Source organism: Cheilinus undulatus, linkage group 19 (assembly GCF_018320785.1).
Source record: "Cheilinus undulatus linkage group 19, ASM1832078v1, whole genome shotgun sequence".
NCBI lineage: Eukaryota > Metazoa > Chordata > Actinopteri > Labriformes > Labridae > Cheilinus > Cheilinus undulatus.
Window position 1 is genome coordinate 6185879 of NC_054883.1, and position 15541 is coordinate 6201419.

Sequence of the window (15541 nt, forward strand, 5' to 3'; positions counted from 1 at the left end):
TGCCTCCCACATAGCAAACATGTTGATACAGTGTCATCTTCAAGTCTATTTATTGTACACCTTTGATATTTTGAGTGTATAGACAACCCCCGCGCACTGACACACTTCACACACATTGTCAGTTTAATGTGGAAATGCAGAGCAGATGTGGAAATGCAGAGCAGTTACTGTACACACGGCTGTTTATTTAGAGGAACGTAGGCAAATAGAAAGTGAAAGATCTGCTTGTGCTGTAGGAGGAGAGTTGTGTCCCAGTGTATATTTGTGACATGATGAAGCATCGAGGTTATGTTTTTATCTGTGATGCAAATGAGTAAAACACAAAAGCAGAGGTTTGCGCTAAACATGGGTAATTTTATTTAGCTAGTGAGTCACCTAGAGGAGAAAACTGTCACATCCTTGTGGTTGATGTCTTGCCGTTTTTTGGGGGGGGAGTCCCGGTCAAGCCAAGCAGAAAGAAGAGAGTGATGTGTGGGGGTTTCTCCCAAAAGTGCACAGAGTTGTTTTGGACAGTCAGTCTGATTGAGCCTGAGGTACAGCAGAGTACATCGACACCGGAGCAGCAGGTTTCTCCTCAGACAAATGCACTTCAGAATGACAGAATCACAAGAGAAGAAAAAAAAAGATGTGCACTGGCCGGCTGATTGCCAGCCTGCTGCATAATTGTAATCTTTTGGTACACAGAAACAGATGCAGAAAGGAAGGGAACAGGTAGAGGGAAGGATTCGTCCTGTGATTGGCATGATTGTGGCTGTATTCCCAATTATTCATCCCACCTGTCAATCATCCGAACGTCTGTCTAAGGAGGATCAGATGTCTGAATACAGATTCAAGTAGATTTATTTATATATATCATCTTTAATTCTCTTCATGAAGCTCGCTGATCTCCCAAACAACTGAGGCATTAAGAAATTAACAAATAAGCCTTTGAAATCTGCTGACTACTCGGGTTAGTCAGTTAGTCGTTCACAAACAAAATCAAAGAAGAACACAGTTAGATAGTTAAGGGTGATGGTAGAGGCTGTTTAGGAGGACTGAAAGTGCTTTAGAGGAAGTGGGTTACGCTGTTTTTTTCTTGTGAGACAGGAACACAGGGTTTGATGCACCAGATACAGATGAGTCCACCTAGCGTCATGTTCAAGTGTTCAGATACATTGTCGTCTTCAGCGGAAAGATTTTGAGAGCCTTTCCTCCTCGTGGTTAGGCAAAAATTTGTATTTAAGGTCCTACGTCATTAGTGTTGCAGTTCTAGCAGAGAGCTTGCTTGAAGCTTACTGTTTATTTCTATTGCGCTCCTGGCAAGAGACAAAAAAACAGAGAGAAAGATGATCAGTGGATGGCATCAGAACAACAACATGGGGCACAAACAAGCAGCTACAAGTCCAACTTCAGAGCTGATCCCATTCATTAGAATAATTAAAGTAGTTTGCTTGTAGTTTACACTTCTGTGTCTGAGTAGAAGTTGAGATTTTTGGCACAATAATAAAATGTGACTTCCCTTAAGTCCTGAAGGTATCATCGATTAAAAGACAGAATCCCCCTCTATTAAAGGAAATGTTTTCATTCTCAGAAGACGCAGCGAATAAATGCCTTTAATGTGTTTATCTGCATATCTTCATTACACTCTACAAACATCTCTAAATGTCTCTTTTTGAGGGCATTCATATGTTCTGAGAAATATGCAAAGAAATCAGTCTAGCAATGAATGTTCTTTAATTAATTACCACTCAAAGACGTGCAATGAGTTTACAGCTTCGCTCACTTTGTGATAAATGTTTCAATTACAGTCCATTTAAAGCAGTTTCTATACAACTGCTCCTCTTAAGAGGTTTCATTACTTTTATCAGTTTTAATCATTCATGCATGAAACTAAATGATGGTTTCAGAACGTTAAAAAACAGGAAATATAACTTTTAAAGAGGTCTGGCAATTCAAAATAGCTGATTGCTTAATTTTGCACCATCATATACAACGCTACAGTACATTTTCACTTCTAGTAGGGTGTCAAACACAGAGGTGGAAAAAGTAAAAGACTATTGTACTCAATTAAAAGTACAGTTAGTCTGGTTAAAATTGACCTAAGTCAAAGTTAAAGTATTGGTCTATAAATCTAATCAAGATTTAATTAAAAAATGTATGCAAAGGGCATACATTTAAAATTTACTCAAAGTACTGAGTAGCTACTAGGGCTGGGAAATTAATTGCAAAATTAGATTCAATAGCAATATGGCCTGCTGCAATTTACAAATCGCACAAGTTGCAATATTTCTTTAACTTGAAATGTGTCAAAATACAAGTTTAATAAACCCATTTATTCTATTTTTTGTAGCAGAGAGTTAATGTATAGTGCTTAACAAATCTATTAGACCACCTGTCATACTTGTCTCAAAGCATCATGAAGTGCTTTAATTTTAATAGGGACTCTTTCATTTTCAGTGAACTCTCCACGTTTTACCATTTTGAACAGGAATGAGGAATTTCAAACTGAATTCACCCAAATTTGAGCCGGCTCACTGGGCTTCTCTGAGAAGTCAGAAATGAATCAAGAATAACATTCAACCACTAAAACTCATTTTTCTCTTCAGGAATGCAATTAAATAACTATAATTTGAATTTATCAAGAAATGTTAATGTGCTTTACTATTTTTTCAGTTTTTTTGTAAATCAGTAAACTTGAAAATTCATGGATAAAAATAATAATTATATTTTAGCATTAAAAATATTTGAGTTAAAGAGCTTCTACATATTGGTGTATTAACCATTGTAGAAACATAAAAAATGATTTTGGTAATTACCAATGCTGTTAATTTAGGGCAGCTGTGGCATAAACCTTACTTTGGTTAGTCTAATAAATTTGTTAAGCACTGTACATTATGCCAAAATTCAAGTCTCAAAGCTTTTATAACGGTCTACAAAAATCCTCCCTTTCTTGTTATAAGTGTGTTTTTCTTAAACAAAACAAGGATCATAAAAATGATAATGCCCTTCAATAAAGCAATTGACATCAAAATTGCCATATGAGCAAAAATAATTAATTCTATCCAAATTTGATGAAGCTTAGTGTTAAGTTCACATAAGTCGTATCCAAAGCTGTGGTCAGCTTCACCTCCTCCACCCCAGCCACCTCCTTTATAGCTTAAAGCTTGTTGCAGCCTCATATTTAGATTCATGCCGCTATGGATTTATTTCTTCTGAATTAATTTCATTGTTTTTAATATACATTGTCATAAATGTATCTATTCATATGGGGGTTTTTAGCCATGCACTCCCTGGAAAGTCAAAGCACCCAACCCAAGGAGCATCTTTTGACCAGAGCCTTCTTCACCAAGTAAAACTGTATATCCATTTTGCAATAAAATGGTTAAACGTATGATGAGAGTGTTCCTGACTGAATGTTGGTTATAATATTGAATGATGTATTGCTTAAATATACATGCATATTTTTTTTGCATATTAACTCACATTTGTGTTTTAGGGGGAAAAAATTGCAATTCGATTATTTTTGCAAACATTCAGCCCGAGAAGCTACCAAGAGGCTTTAAAAGTGAAATATGGCCTGTCCTTAATGTGCAATAACAACAAGAAAATATGGACTTCTAACCAGGTAATTCATTATTAGGACTGACCTAACCTAAAGTACAATGCAACAGCTGTCTTGGGAAGAAATGTGGAATCATTCTCTTGTTATGTGCATGTACTGACCGTCATGTGTTGTGCAAAGTTAATTTTGGCAGCTATTTTTAATTTTAGTCTTAGTCTTTAGATGAAATGTCTTTTAGTTTTAGTCACATTTCAGTCATTTCTACCCATTCTAGTTTTCGTCTATGAAATCTCTCAAACATTTTAGTCTAGTTTTAGTCCACAAAAAGTCCTCACATTTTAGTCTTTACTTTTAGTCAAAGTATTCATTTTCTTGCCTAAATCTGGTACCAAATCATGGTAGTGTGTCTTCCAGTGTTAATTTTGGCAGCTATTTTTCAATTTTAGTCTCAGTCTTAGTCTTTAGATAAAATGTCTTTTAGTTTTAGACGCATTTTAGTCATATATATCCTTTTTAGTTTTACTCTAGTTTTAGTCAACGAAAACTCCAAACATTTTAGTCTAGTTTTAGTCCATAAAAAATCCTCACGGGCCAATCAGAGCAACAAAACACGTGACGTCGTAGCTGCTACCAAGAAGTAAACTCCATAGAGAGCTGCATAACACGAACCATGGAGATTGTAGACATGTCAGTACACGACTTTTGTTGTTTTTGAAAAGAAAACAACTCACTGCTGTTCTTTGTTCTTCTTTTAACAAAGAAATGTCGTCAAGTTCTGACAAAACTGGCGCTTTAGCAGCGTCCATGCTAATCTCTTCCAGCATAATTGCACGGGCCTCTTGTTGCTGCTTGCTTGCATCACGACTCCGCCGTACCTAAAAGTATGGCCCCTTGTCGTAGATTGGTCCTGTCACTTTCTAACTGGGCTCAAACTGTTCAGATGGGAGCTTTGCAAGATGGATTCGCCCGTGAGAAACACGGAAATGGGCATATCCATCTGCTTTGCAAGGTTAGGATTTTGAACATCCAACTTAAACTACATTACATTTTAGTCTAGTTTTAGTCATCTTGATGAAAACTGAACTTACCTTTTGTCAGTTTTCATCATCACAGATTTATTTTTGTTAGTCTTAGTCTAGGATTTGTCATGGAGAAAAAAGCTGTCAACAAACATTTTTAGTCATAGGTTTAGTTGACAAAATTAACACTGGTGTTGTGAAAGCCAAACAACTGGTCGTTTTCATGTTGTTGGCAGAAAGCTTAGACCTGCTTGTTGTTGCTTTTAGTGTTCATTTTTTTTACACAGTTCTCGATGCTTTTTAAAAATGTAATTAAGTACAACACTTCACTCAAAACATACTTAAGCAAAAGTAGCGATTTAAAAAAGTACAAGTACACAAAAAAGCTACTCAATTACAGTAATTTGAGTAAATGTAATTTGATACTTTCCACCACTGTTTATAGTGAATCTTTCTTCTGATTTCCTATGGTATCTTATCAGTGTTGGGGGTAATGCAGTACAAAGTAATAGGTTAAAGTACTCAGATTTGTTTTTTGTTGCGACAAATAATGTACTACATTATTTTTGCAATACAAGTAATATGTTATTGGAAGCGTTTTTCATAAAAGAAATCAGTTACTAAAACAAAAACTTCAACCCAACCTTCCTTTTTGGTGGGCACAGAAAAGAAAGATAGAAGCTCTATAAAGAAATGCACTGTTTCTGTTTCTCTCCTACCTGTTGACATATAGCTGTGTGCCAGTTGAAAGTAAACAAAGCTAGACACGGGCATCGCTAGCTTATTGATCTAGTGAGACAGCAGAGAGGACACCGTGACGCTGTGAAATTTTCCCCGTTCTGTTGAATTTTAAATGAAAGGAACAACATTTGACTTAGATGGTGAAACTAAGTTCAAGGCTCTTGATGTATTGTTCTAAATGAAACAGCTGTGCACCTGTCTCAATTTATTCATAATTAATTAGGCATTGTGTTTGTAATTTGTATGCCTCAGTCTAGTTGGTTGTAAGATTCTGAACATATTAAATAGCTGTAAAGGTTTTTTTTTTAAGTCTGTTAGTGCTCTTATTAGACTGCAGAGCTATAAACCAGACTGATGTTAGAGTTGATACTTTCAAGATTTACAGCAAGCTGGAAGCCTTTTGTGACCAACATCTGGAATCAGAAATTAAAGGGTTTTAATTTCTGGTAATGCAGTTCTCAAGTGCAGAGTTTAACATTTTTTCTGTTGAGGCACTCTTTAAAAATGTGAAAAATCTCAAGTCACCCCAGTGAAAATGTACTAACAAAAAAACTAACATTCTACACTCCTACTGCTGAGGGATTCATGTAGTAATTGGACTGATGAGATAAATCTGTAATGCATCTCGTAACACAACTGGAAATTCATAATTTTCACAGAAAGGTTGTGAAGATGGTAAAAATACACTGATGCATTTTGGCACACCTGATAAACTGGCAATAGCCTATTAATAAGCTGACCTTGACGCTTATGCGATGTCAGGAGAAGGTTATGAGATAATTTTGATTATTTGTGCAGAGATAGCTAGTTGATATGACAATCGGAGTATGTTTGGGTTAATTTTTAAGCATTCTGAAGGCAGCCCAGGTTGCATCAGCACTCTGGTTGCTCTATATGTAACACAGTAGAGTAACAAGTTAGTTTTAAAAGTAATGCTTATTATTGTCACATGGCATTGCATCTTATAGTTTATCATATCTTACTCTTTCTAACTGGATCCTATAATACATTAATGTATCTTTGCTTATCGCATCATTTGTACAATATTCTATCATACTGTACCTTACTGTAACAATTGCACATTACACTATACAAAGAGCTGATTTACAAACCTGGTTTCAATGACAAAACTATCAGACTGAAATCACAGAGACCCAAATAATGCTATGTGTATTTTCTATTACATTATAACCCCACATACAGTACCCAAGTAAATACAAACAGTTCATGCTGGAAAACCCTCCAATATGGCTGAGTTTAAACAATTCTGCGAAGAAGAGTAGGCCACAATTCCTCCACAGTGATGCAAAAGACTCATCATCAGTTATCCCAAATGCTTGATTTCAGTTATTGCTGCCAAGGATGGCACAACCAGTTATGAGGTTCAGGGGGCAATTACTTTTTCACAAAGGGCCATATAGATTTGGATTTTTCCCTTAATAAATAAAATCATCATTTAGAAACTGCATTTTGTATTTACTTGGGTTGTCTTTGTGAGATATTAAAACTAGTTTGATTATCCGAAACATTCAAGTGTGACAAATATACAAAAACATCAGGAATCAGGAAGGGGGCAAATACTTTTTCAGCACACTATAACCAGAAGAAATGAAAGGTACTGTCACAATTTATGATAATAAAAGAAAATAACTCAAAATAAAAAGCATTTACGGTTCTCCTTAGATTAATAAAACTATCATCAATCAGGATACATGGAGCTTTCTTGGAAGATAAGAGGAAAATTTTGAGATGAGCTCAGCAGGCCTCAGATTTGTTCTAACCCAGGTATTCAGTCATGTTTACACAGACTACACTAAGCTTGTTGTAATGCCGGTCTTGGGGATAAACACATGACTACACACACAGTCATTCAATATGACATGAGTAATCAAAACACACCTTACATATCAAACTTTGAAGGGTGTGGTGTGGATTTAAAAGCAGGGGAGCAGTGTGTAACTCTCAGTGTGCCACTGCTTTGTGCGTATTAAAATCAGATAAATGGTTTGATTTTCACAGGTGGAACAGTGGCCTTTATAGTATGGTGCACGCCTTTAGAGTGGGAAAAGGTTTGTTTACACATGCTACAAACTCAAGAAATTCTCTGAAATTTAGCTGCATGTGCAATTGCAAGCAGACAGTTTTTACCCTGAATCTACCCATGATTTATCCTGTCAGAGTCCCAGTAATTTTTTGATATAAAGAGGAAGAACACAAGAGGAAGTAGATAGTAAAATTCCCAGCGAGCAAGTGAGGGAGCAAGGAAGGTGATGTTTATATCCTGCAGCTAGTGCGATCTTAGCGTATGTAATAAAGCTGCTTTGTGCTCTTTTCTGCTTAGAAGTCTGTTCTTTGCCACTCATTTGTTTATGGGGTTCCATACAAACACATGTAGCATAGCCACAGTGTTAATTTCATCGACTAAAACTGTGACTTAAACTATTCGTTGACAGCCTTTTTTCCATGACAAAACTGGACTAAAACTAACAAAAAAAAATCTGTGATGAATAAAACTGACAAGAACTAAGTTTAATATCCATCAAGATGACTAAAACTAGATTAAAATGTAATTTAGTTTTTGTCGGAGATTCAAAATCTGTGATATTTCTCCACTGTGGGTGAATCTGTCAAAATGCAATGCATCTATATCTATTCTGTCTCTTAGCTGTAGAAAGCAGGGACCCCAGGTTTGGCAGAGTGCAGAGAACACACTACCATGATTTGGTACCAGATTCAGGCAAGAAAATAAATGCTTGGCCTAAAAGTAAAGACTAAAATGTGAGGACTTTTAATGGACTAAAAATAGACTAAAATGTTTTGAGTTTTTGTCAACTAAAAATAGACTAAAATTGAAGAGGGGTGAAATGACTGAAACTAAAATGCATTTCATTTAAAGACTAAAACTAAAATTAAAAATAGCTGCCAAAATTTACACTGGCTGATACTCAAGATGCTGATACTGATAGACGAGTGACACACAAACAGTGCCAACATTTTGTCTCACATTCAACCATGAAAACAGATCAAAGTTTGTCCCACAGATGACTTTTTCTACCAAATAAAAAACATTTCTTTAAATCTGCTAATTGTGCTTGTTGCCAGCCATAAATTGATGGGACACAACAGATCTGATTTAGCTACTGAGATCTATTTATGCTACATTCTAAATGATTATCATATGGCAAATGTTTGTCAACAAGGCCGATGCTCAACCTATGCATCTGCATGCCCCTAATTATAGTCAGACTGTCGTTTTCCTATTCAACAGCACCTTATTTTATGTCACGTCTTTCCAACAGGAAAAAACTCCCACTTTGGGGAGCATGTGATTTAGCAACCCAAGAAGACTTCAGAAGTAGGATTTTTTTTTAAAAATAAAGAAACTGAGGTGTGAAGAGGCTCAAAGCCACAATGACTCCCAGAGGGAATGTTCAAACTGAGAAAAAACTCAGGAAAGTTGGCAGTTATATAGTATGTTTTAATTTCTTTAAAAATCAAACCTTACCCTGCTCTTTGATAATTACAGGAAGTCACTATTTAATAGCCTAATAAAATGTGTGAAGAAAAAATGTTCATTTTCCACATTAAAACCCTCTGCCTTCATTGATTTAAGGTCTAATATAAAGATAATAAAACCCCATTGCTAGAGCAGACTTCAATTTTAACTTTACTGGTGTAATACAAATGTTTCCATAGCACCATGAGCTGTTTTACTAATGTATATCAAGAGCCAGGAAGGAGCTAACCTCTAATTATTAATAGCCTAATTAGTCATTCTAATAAAAACCTGCGGCAACATTTAGATCGAAAGTTATCTTTAAAAAAAACACCATTAGAAGGTGTTTCATTAGAGGTAGCTTTGCTGGTTTGACACCTCTCAAAGTTGGAGAAGGGCGGGCCAGACAATAGAGAACAATTAACCTTGTCAGGCAAAGGAGGGCGAGGCCTCAGCCAGGCCGATCCTGTCATGTAGGAGGTCAGGGCTACAAAAGCAGCACAGTGCAAAGCCTGCACAGCACAGGATGAAACAGGCTTTCTACTGACAGGTTGTTTTCAGAAGCCTGAAAACATTGACTTGAAATATTTATGAGAAAGTAACCCAGCGCATATTAACAAGGTCGGCTGCGAGGAGTCAATACAGCATCAATGGAGCTGCAGCAGTAGGGGAGTGGGAAAAAAAGAAGGGAGAGAGTCATGGGGGTTTTCTAAACTCTATATGATTAGCATACTGTGAATCTAAGAATGGATTCAGCACAGTGATAGCGATGACAACATGTTAGTCGCTCCTTTACTGCTGTTTTCCCACTCCATTAGAATCCCAGTTTTTACTTCATTTTTGGTACACCACTGCAAAATATTTAGCTCCCCCTCTGCTGAAACTGTCTGAGGCAGACTGTACCAGCTCTGAGGCACGCTGCAGCCAGTTTGCAGGCCGAGGGCTTATGTTGTTAAAGACTAATAAAGCATGAGGAGCCTGTGGAGAGCAGAGAGGCTCGGCGTTCAAAGGGAGATCAGAGCTTACATCTGCCTTTGTCTGATGGAGAGGAATGCCAGGAATGTGGGCTATTTCAGGAAAGCTCTATGCATCTAACTCCGATTGGGCAGATTTGCAATCGCAATCTCAACGAGCACAAGATGGCTGATGAAGAATCACGGCTTCCTGAACCTGCTTATGAGTAATGTAGTAGCATGTCAGTGTGCCGACAGGCCTCTGGGAACTTCCGTTTATGCCAGAGCATTCATTCAGCCAAAGGAAGTTACAACCTCTGTGTGAGAGCAGGTGGAACCAGATCAGCTGATTGTAGTCTGGCAACAGGCTGCTACAGTGACTCAGTGAAAGTTGGCCTCCCTTTGGATTACAGGGTAACTACAGTGAACTCTCTCTGGCATCCAAACAAGCTGTTTACACAAGAAAGGGGTCTGTATGTGTGTTTATCTCACCTTCCTCAGAACCTCCTCCTCTTCCTGACGTTTCTCATAATGTGCAAAATCATCAAAGATTGAGGTGGTATGCTTGTAAGTGGCGATTATTTTAAGCACTTGTTTGGCCTTCTCCAGAGGCACTTCCTGAGTGTCCCTGGAGTTGGTCACTGGCTTGTTGTCATTGTTCTCCAGCCGAATGTGTCGCAGCTGGTTGTTGGGCACGTCTTTGATGAAGACCCACTTCACCTCAAACTTGCCCTTCCACTTGTCCTGAGACCATACGCCTGCATAGGCATTGTAGTCCACCGGCGAGCGCATCTCGGCCACGCCACAGAAGTGCCCACTGCCATTGACGCTGAACAACAGGTAAAGGGGCCCCTTGTTGCCCAGCGAGCGGTAGGCACCATCCAGACGCTTGTTGCCGTGTTCTGTGCTGCACCAGATAGAGTACTTGATGGAGCGGTGGATGTCGTCTTCTGAATAGCTCTTGATAATGAAAACACGTCCGTTTTTCAAGTTCCAGTCAAAGTCTTTGGGGTTGTAGTTGTTGAGGGCACGGAGTTTCTCCAGCACGGGATGTACTTCTCCGGAGCAAGGGGAGGCACTCAATGGGACCCCCCCACCCAGACCGAAGCCCTCACCGCGGTTCCTAGGAGCCACCCAGCGGTTGGGGGGTGGCCCAGGCTGTTGGGGTTGTTGCTGATGAAGGGGCTGTGGGGGACCAGGCTGGGAGGTAAGGTGCAGGTGTGGGGGGCCAGGGGGGAGAGGGTGAGGGTGTTGGGGGGACTGGAGAGACTGGAGCTGGAAGGGCTGGTGTTGGTGTTGGGGCTGGTGCTGAGGCTGAGGGGGGAGGGGGTTCTGCAGTAGGGGCTGGTGCTGAGCGAGGAGGGGCTGCTGCACCAGAGGCTGTGGGGGCATCATAGTCTGAGCTAATGTGGGCTTGTTAAGAGAGCCCTTATCGTCCCAAGTACCAATGTTCATATTGTGCTTTATAGGAGGTGGGGGTATGGCGGCACCTCCCCCCATCCCCATGTTGGCTTTGGGTTTGACCTTGGGCTGTGGCTTAGCCGGCTTCTTGGCGATGGCTGCCCAGGAGGCGGGTTTAGGTGCTGACGAGCTAACAGACGGGGGGAGGCTATTGGCCGCTATGCTGCTCATACCTGCCGTGCCTCCGAGGGGTGAGCCCACGGTTTTAGTGACAGCTGCCACCATGTCCGTACCCAGTTTTAACCCTGTCATACCCTGTTCAATGCTGTTCAGGACTGGAACTTTACTGAGCTGTGTGTCACTTCCAAACCCTGCCTGTCCATCCGTAATAGCCCGACCCAGCGAGCTGGGGGCGTACCCATAGCTGTTACTGTAGACCGAGCTTTGCGTGGACTGACCCTGAGAGACGCTGGTACCCCAGGTGGAAAAGTCCGCATTACCAGGGAAAAAGTTGAAACCATGCTGACCCAGGAAGGGAGGGGTGTTCCCCAGGGCACCTGGCTGGCTGAAAACACCGTCAGGGATAAAATGTGGTTCGCCATTGCTCATCTGTCCATAGGTAGTTAGGTAGGGCATGGGGGGGTCTCCTGCTGTGGACCAAGCAGCTTCTCCCAGAGAGTAAGGAAAACCGATTGATGGAGCATAGTAGCTTGGCATGTAGGGGTCAGACATTGGTGGATAGCTGTTGTTCTGTATGGCAAGGGGAGACAGTAAATTAGTGTAGTAAAATAAAAAGGGTTTTAATAACAAGAAAGGTAATAATTTAACATAATACTGAAAATAATAAAAGATAGACTGTTGGGTTATAGAAGCACAAATCATACTGGGAACAAAAAGAAAATGACAAAACTAAAATGACTACATTTGGTTTTACAACATCAAAAATACAAAATGACTTTGTATTTAAAGCTCTGCTGAATACTTTTTAGTTTGTGTCTCTTTTGACGCTCCCTGTGAACAAAATGGTACACATCATAATTTGCCAATATTTCTTGTTCATTTATAAGTGGCATTTCCTGCTGTCTTTTAACAGATATATCACTCGCTGTTATTTTTTTGCTGTATAAAATGTAAAGATGTTTTCACTCAAGAAGTGCTGGTCTTCTGGATGAACATAATATTAAATCTACTGCCAGTAGGAGTGCAGTTATGATCTGCTACACAAGAGGATCAGACGTTGAACTTTCCTGTTTTTAAACCAACAGCAATCTTGATGAGTCAAATATATAGATATCATTCTATCAGAAAAAAACCCCGATGATGATGTCTATAAACAGTGCTGCTAGATTTATGCACAAGCAAACATTCTTGCTCATAGGTTCAGTTCAGATAATGCATATTTTACACCTGTGTACTGCAAACTTATGGGCAAACTATAAGAAATCAAGGACGCAGAGGCTACAGGTAGCCTTTAATGATGCGCTGAGGTTAGTACAGAAGAGATCAAGATAGCGCAGTGCAAGTGAAATGTTTCTAACTGCATGAGTTAATACTCTACATGCTGTATTAAGAAATCTTGTGTATAAATATATCTGCTGACTTGGTTCCACTGGGAACAAAATCATTTTGGCTCTGACATCAGATACAGTACTGTTAGATATACGACACCATCATGGAGACGTTGGAAGAGGTCCCTTTAAAGTGCAAAATGTTTACAATTTTTGTCATAAACTTAATTAATTTCTGCACATTAATTGTGCCTTTATGAAAACATGTATGTCTTGTAGTGTCCTTTCATATGTTGTGTTGTTTAATATCTGGACCCTGAGTCTGTAGTAAAGTTTGAATTAAAGAAAGGCTGAATAGTAATTGTCTCATCTGACATTACCATCTGGTAGCAAAGATGGGTGTTAAAAATAACCATAGAAATAAAAAATCTAGTCCCAGATGGCGTGATTCATGTGTGGGGTTACACTGAAGCATCAATATCAGTTTACTCTGTAACAGGTTGTAACAGGTTGGTATAACAATAAAGGTGTTGGCAGTATTACAGGATATTGTAGGATGTTACCTGATTTGTCTGGCCGCTTAAATAAGGCTCAAAATCATCATCATTCACTCCATCCTTCTGATGCATCGATCCGTTTTGCACTGTGAGGAAAAGACATTCAATCAAATGAGCTGCACTGTAGCACTGAGAAGCTAACATTTAAGGTATAAGATCTCCTTGACATGACAAGATTTCATAGTTGTGTAACATCAGCGCCACACAATAGGCATAGCATAAAAACTGCTGCAACTTAAAAGCTAAATCTACCAGTATGGTAGCATTTAAGCTAATTCGAAATCAAAACAGGTGGCACTGCCACACTAATTAGCCTCCTTTTTGAGCTCGTGCACCATCTAAACAACACTTACCTTTATTTCCTTGTCCTTTAGGTCTCTGAAATAACAGGCAGCACAGGAAAAAGAGGTGAGACTTGTCATATCACGACAGGAAACATGAAACACAGAGACAGAGAGTGCAGGCTGTATCCTACCCGTGTGAATTAACAGTCGATGGTAGCAGAGGTACCTCGAGCTAAAACCCCCAGCCCGGATGTTACATTTACAGGTAACTTGTTATTGACTGGATGTCAAACACTCTGACATCCCGTAAATGCTGCCGCATTGGCACCCGGCTCCAGCTACAGTCGGCCTGCATTAGAGCTAATAGCTATCATATATCAAAGACTTTTTAGCCTGTTTGATCCGGCATGACAAACCAAATCAAACTGTTGTCGACAAAGTTTCATTTCGCCGCTCGGCTAATCTGATAGCACATTTGAGATGTCAGTACACGAACCTGATCGACTGTGGTTGCAGACATCCTCCAAGAACCGAAACTGATCGCTGTTAGTGAGACTGTCCACGGCTTCCCCTGCCTCTCTCTCTCTCTCTCTTTCCGCTCGGCTCTCCGGTGCTTTCCTGGCTCGTCTCTCGGGTTGTCCAATCACTCTGTAGCGGGTACAAGGCGGCGTTTTCCTCCCGTCCTCAGACCTGACGACGATCCGGTTCTTCTGGCTGTTACAAACGGCGTCTTTACGTTTGCAGGAGAAGGCGTCGGTGAATGTGTCGGTTCCTGCCACAGATTGAGTTTTGAACAGTCAATCTCAAAGTGACTAGTGTCTTACTGGAATATCCCTCACCATATCCCACAATGGCGGATAGGCTTTTTACTCTGCTTCCGTTCCGATCTGCTGCTCCGTGACCTTCCGCCTGTGACGCTCTGAGTCATGTTACAAACTGACACTTCACATGACAGTCACAAACACACAACAAGTTCCCTTATACTTTCTTAATATTTGCCGCACAAGCTAATATAACACCGGTTTACTGTCATGCTAATATCCTATCTGTGATAGCCTTTTGAAATTTGTCAGTACTGCATGAGGACTTTTTTTTTTTAGCTTAGCCAGCAGGCTACATGCCAATCCCAGCTGAAGATGTTAATGGATGCATGAATTTAAAGTGGTAAAAACGAACCAAAATCATAGAAAAACATTTCACATATGTAGTGGAGAGAAAATGAAAGCAAGAATTACAAACAGCCGTAGTGTCAGTGGTGGTACTAATATATTTAGGTCCATTTCTTTTCAAATTCAACTGTATTTGTGAAGGAAATGTTGCACTACCCAGGCTCAGCAGGGGCTAGCTAGGGAATTAGGGCCCCTAAAAAGAATATTACACAGGGGTCCCCTTAGCCAGCCAGCAAAGCTACAAATGTTGCATCATTTTTAAAAATATATATGCATTTTGATGTATTTTTTAACAATAATTTCCCAATTTATGAGCAATTTATTTTAATATGGCTAAATTAAATTTACTCGCATTATTTTGTAGTGCTGGGCCACTCTGTTTAGACATTTTTAAGAGAAGCGTCCCCCTGAATTGTATTTTACTCTATTTAATACAAATTTCAGTCTGCTGGCCGATTCATTTAGTCACTTTGATACAATAATGACACTAATTATTAAGAAAAATTAAATAAAAACACACTTTTCATTGTAGGCATTTGGAAGTCCATTTCCACCACTAAAAAAGAAAAATGTGGAAGTAAGGAAATTAAATAAAAGAAATCCAAAGTCATAATTATATGATTAAAGTTTAAAATTACAAGATAAAAAAAATCATAATTAAAAATAAAAAGTCAAAATTATGAGCTAAAAAGTAATTTAGTCAATTATAACATTTTATGTCATAATTTTGACTTTTTAATTCAAAATCTTGACTTTGTATCTCATTATTATAACTTTTTCCCTCTAATTCTGACTTTTTAACTCATAATCATGCCTTTTAATCTCATAATTATGACTTCTTAATTCATAATCATGACTTTTTATTTTATTAC

The 15541-nt window shown here is 39.1% G+C and overlaps 1 protein-coding gene across 2 annotated transcripts; it reads right to left on the bottom strand.

Moving 5' to 3' along the window:
* Window positions 1-238: 238 nt before the first annotated feature.
* Window positions 239-14402, bottom strand: ythdf3 (YTH N(6)-methyladenosine RNA binding protein 3). 2 transcript variants are annotated; one of them, XM_041813795.1, is made up of 5 exons: window positions 13997-14402; window positions 13570-13594; window positions 13223-13302; window positions 10243-11901; window positions 239-1295 (listed from the first exon to the last, which is right to left on the bottom strand). In XM_041813795.1, exons 1-5 carry the CDS (start codon window positions 14018-14020, stop codon window positions 1272-1274), a joined length of 1812 nt encoding a protein of 603 aa, XP_041669729.1. In that variant the 5' UTR covers window positions 14021-14402; the 3' UTR covers window positions 239-1271. The 2 variants fall into 2 exon arrangements, with proteins under 2 accessions (XP_041669729.1, XP_041669730.1); XM_041813796.1 differs by lacking the exon at window positions 13997-14402 and adding an exon at window positions 13692-13975.
* Window positions 14403-15541: the final 1139 nt, after the last annotated feature.